We start from the raw sequence: 2,620 nt of genomic DNA, 5'->3' as shown, positions 1-2,620 counted from the left end.
GATGTTTCAAGCTTGTTTTACACCAAATGGAGCCGTTCTAGATCGTAGATATGGAGTCGGTGGGCTTTCACACTTGGGTTTTAGCGCAGACCCTAAGGGCCATTTCTTGTAATACTTTCCTTTAGGTCAATTCAATATATGGCAATTGACATGTCTGACACTATTGGGTTATCGGCTAGATTTGCCAATTTCTAGTTAAGCTTCTTTTTGCAAGTCATTTTGGGCAATCCCTGCCTGTGTTGCAGCCACGGGGACTAGGACATATTATTTTAGCATGCTGAAGACACTCGGTTAGTATCAGAGCATGCTCAGATAACACCTTATCCCAGCAAATTCGCTCATCGCTAGTTGTGACCCAATCTTATACAACCAATATCTGCCCATGGAGTTACTGAAGGACAACTTTTTTCTCATTTTAGGAGAAATGCTTTTTATTCTTAGAAGTACAGCTCTGTTTGCACTGATATATAATAAGACACGCAGCCGGCTCGTCCCAGGCGATAAAGCGTCTTCTCCGATCCTTTTATTGTCTGTCTTACTGACAACGTTAATCATGTAAAAAAAAAAATATATATGGAGGAAGATGATGATATCTCTTACGTTGTACTATATACAGTTTTCCATTGTGTTATGTTTTTAATAATGTTGTATTCAGTCGACAAAAAAAAAAAAAAAAAGCAAAAACAAGATCTGTACTGAAAATGCACTGCTGTAGAGACGTAACCTCTACAGATGCATGACCGGTGTAATGGCTGCTAGGATGTTCAGAAACGAACTAATAGTCTAATACAATTTTTTTTTTTTTAATTGGGTTGTAACTTTGACCATTGCCGTGTATTCTTCACTCAACGGCAGATTATCGGAGCCTTGTTCTGCAAGTCTTGGATAATCTGCAAGAAGACGTCGGTGCAACCGGCTAAGCATCTAATGTGTATGAGGTCTTCTAACTCTTCCCTGAGAGATGATGTTGGAGAACATAAGGATTAGATGCTCATAATTTTATCTTCTGATCCTTATGTTCTCTCTCCTGGATTAGCGCTGCCATATGATTATGGCACTGGCTCTTTCATGGAGCATAGGTGAGCCTCAGCTCCCTAACGTGCATGCCTTGTATGTGTGTTATGTTATTTGGCGCCATGTAACTTCAGAATCTAATTTTGCTGCCTCTGTCTTGATTCCCACAGACTGGTTCTCTTCTTCTTTTTGCAGTCTGGTCCTCTTCTTCTACTTTCCGCAGTCCAGCCCCCTTCTTTACTTTCCGCAGTCCGGCCCCCTTCTTCTTTCTGCAGTCCGGCCCCCTTCTTCTTTCTGCAGTCCGGCCCCCTTCTTCTTTCCGCAGTCTGGTTCTCCTTCTTTCCGCAATCTGGTTCTCCTTCTTTCCGCAGTCTGGTTCTCTTCTTCTCTTTCCGCAGTCTGGTTCTTTTCTTCTTCCTTCTGCAGTCTGGTTCTCTTCTTCCTTCCGCAGTCTGGTTCTCTTCTTCTTTCCGCAGTCTGGTTCTCTTCTTCTTTCCGCAGTCTGGTTCTCTTCTTCTTTCCGCAGTCTGGTCCTCTTCTTCTACTTTCAGCAGTCTGGTTCTCTTCTTTTACTTTCCGCAGTCCGGCCCCCTTTTTCTACTTTCCGCAGTCCGGCCCCCTTCTTCTTTCCGCAGTCTGGTTCTCCTTCTTCTTTCCGCAGTCTGGTTCTCTTCTTCTCTTCCCGCAGTCTGGTTCTCCTCTTCTTCTTTCTTCAGTCTCGTCCTCTTCTTCTTTCCGCAGTCTGGTTCTCTAATTCTCTTTCCGCAGTCTGGTTCTCCTCTTCTTCTTTACCCTGTCTGGTCGGCCCTCTTCTTCTTCTTTGCCCAGTCTGGTTGGCCCTTCCCCATTCTGGTCAGCCCTCTTCTTCTTTCCGCAGTCTGGCCCTCTTCTTCTTTCCACAGTCTGGTTCTCTTCTTCTCTTCACGCAGTCTGGCCCTATTCTTCTACTTTCTGCAGTCCAGCCCTCTTCTTCTCTTCACGCAGTCCGGCCCTATTCTTCTACTTTCTGCAGTCCGGCCCTCTTCTTCTACTTTCCGCAGTCTGGCCCTCTTCTTCGTCTTCTTTCCGCAGTCACATACTGCCAGGACATTCAACCGTGTCCAGGCCCCAGAGGTCACTGTTCCTCATACCGCATGTTGCGATCTTACAACACGGAGTGACCTTTCAGGCCTGGACCTGGCAGGATATGCAGCGCGCGACGGCAGAAAGAAGTGGACCTAGGCAGCGAGGTATTCATTTTTTTTTTATTTATTTATTTATTTTTTTTAAATCTAGTGTTAATAACTAGAAGTCGGAGACTGTATGTATGCTGCTGTTCTGCCACAAAGTGCATCTGCATAATATAATCCTATTAATATGTTAATCTGCAGAACATCTGTAGGAATGAATTGTCAAAAAAGAACAACCCCTTTAAAAAAAAAAAAAATTCAAATTAACTGGAAACGACAAACAGAAAATGTCCTTCATTGAACTGAGCGCAGGTAATATGTAATATCATATCAGATGGTGGACTTTTATTTTTTAACCTGGACATGTTTGATTTGTACAAAATTGGAGTAAATTTCAGATTTGATGTCACACCCGAGTCTGTGGAGTATGAAGGCAC

At 43.6% G+C, this 2,620-nt stretch overlaps 1 protein-coding gene across 1 annotated transcript; it reads left to right on the top strand.

Moving 5' to 3' along the window:
• Window position 1: 1 nt before the first annotated feature.
• On the top strand, window positions 2-2,364 carry LOC143803743 (uncharacterized). Its single transcript, XM_077281517.1, has 3 exons — window positions 2-55; window positions 1,185-1,974; window positions 2,030-2,364. The coding sequence occupies exons 1-3, from the start codon at window positions 2-4 to the stop codon at window positions 2,233-2,235; spliced, it is 1,050 nt and encodes a 349-aa protein (XP_077137632.1). The 3' UTR covers window positions 2,236-2,364.
• Window positions 2,365-2,620: the final 256 nt, after the last annotated feature.

This window comes from Ranitomeya variabilis, chromosome 2, assembly GCF_051348905.1.
Source record: "Ranitomeya variabilis isolate aRanVar5 chromosome 2, aRanVar5.hap1, whole genome shotgun sequence".
Classification (NCBI taxonomy): domain Eukaryota; kingdom Metazoa; phylum Chordata; class Amphibia; order Anura; family Dendrobatidae; genus Ranitomeya; species Ranitomeya variabilis.
Note: the sequence above shows the minus strand (reverse complement) of the source record. Positions and strands in the feature narration are given on the sequence as shown.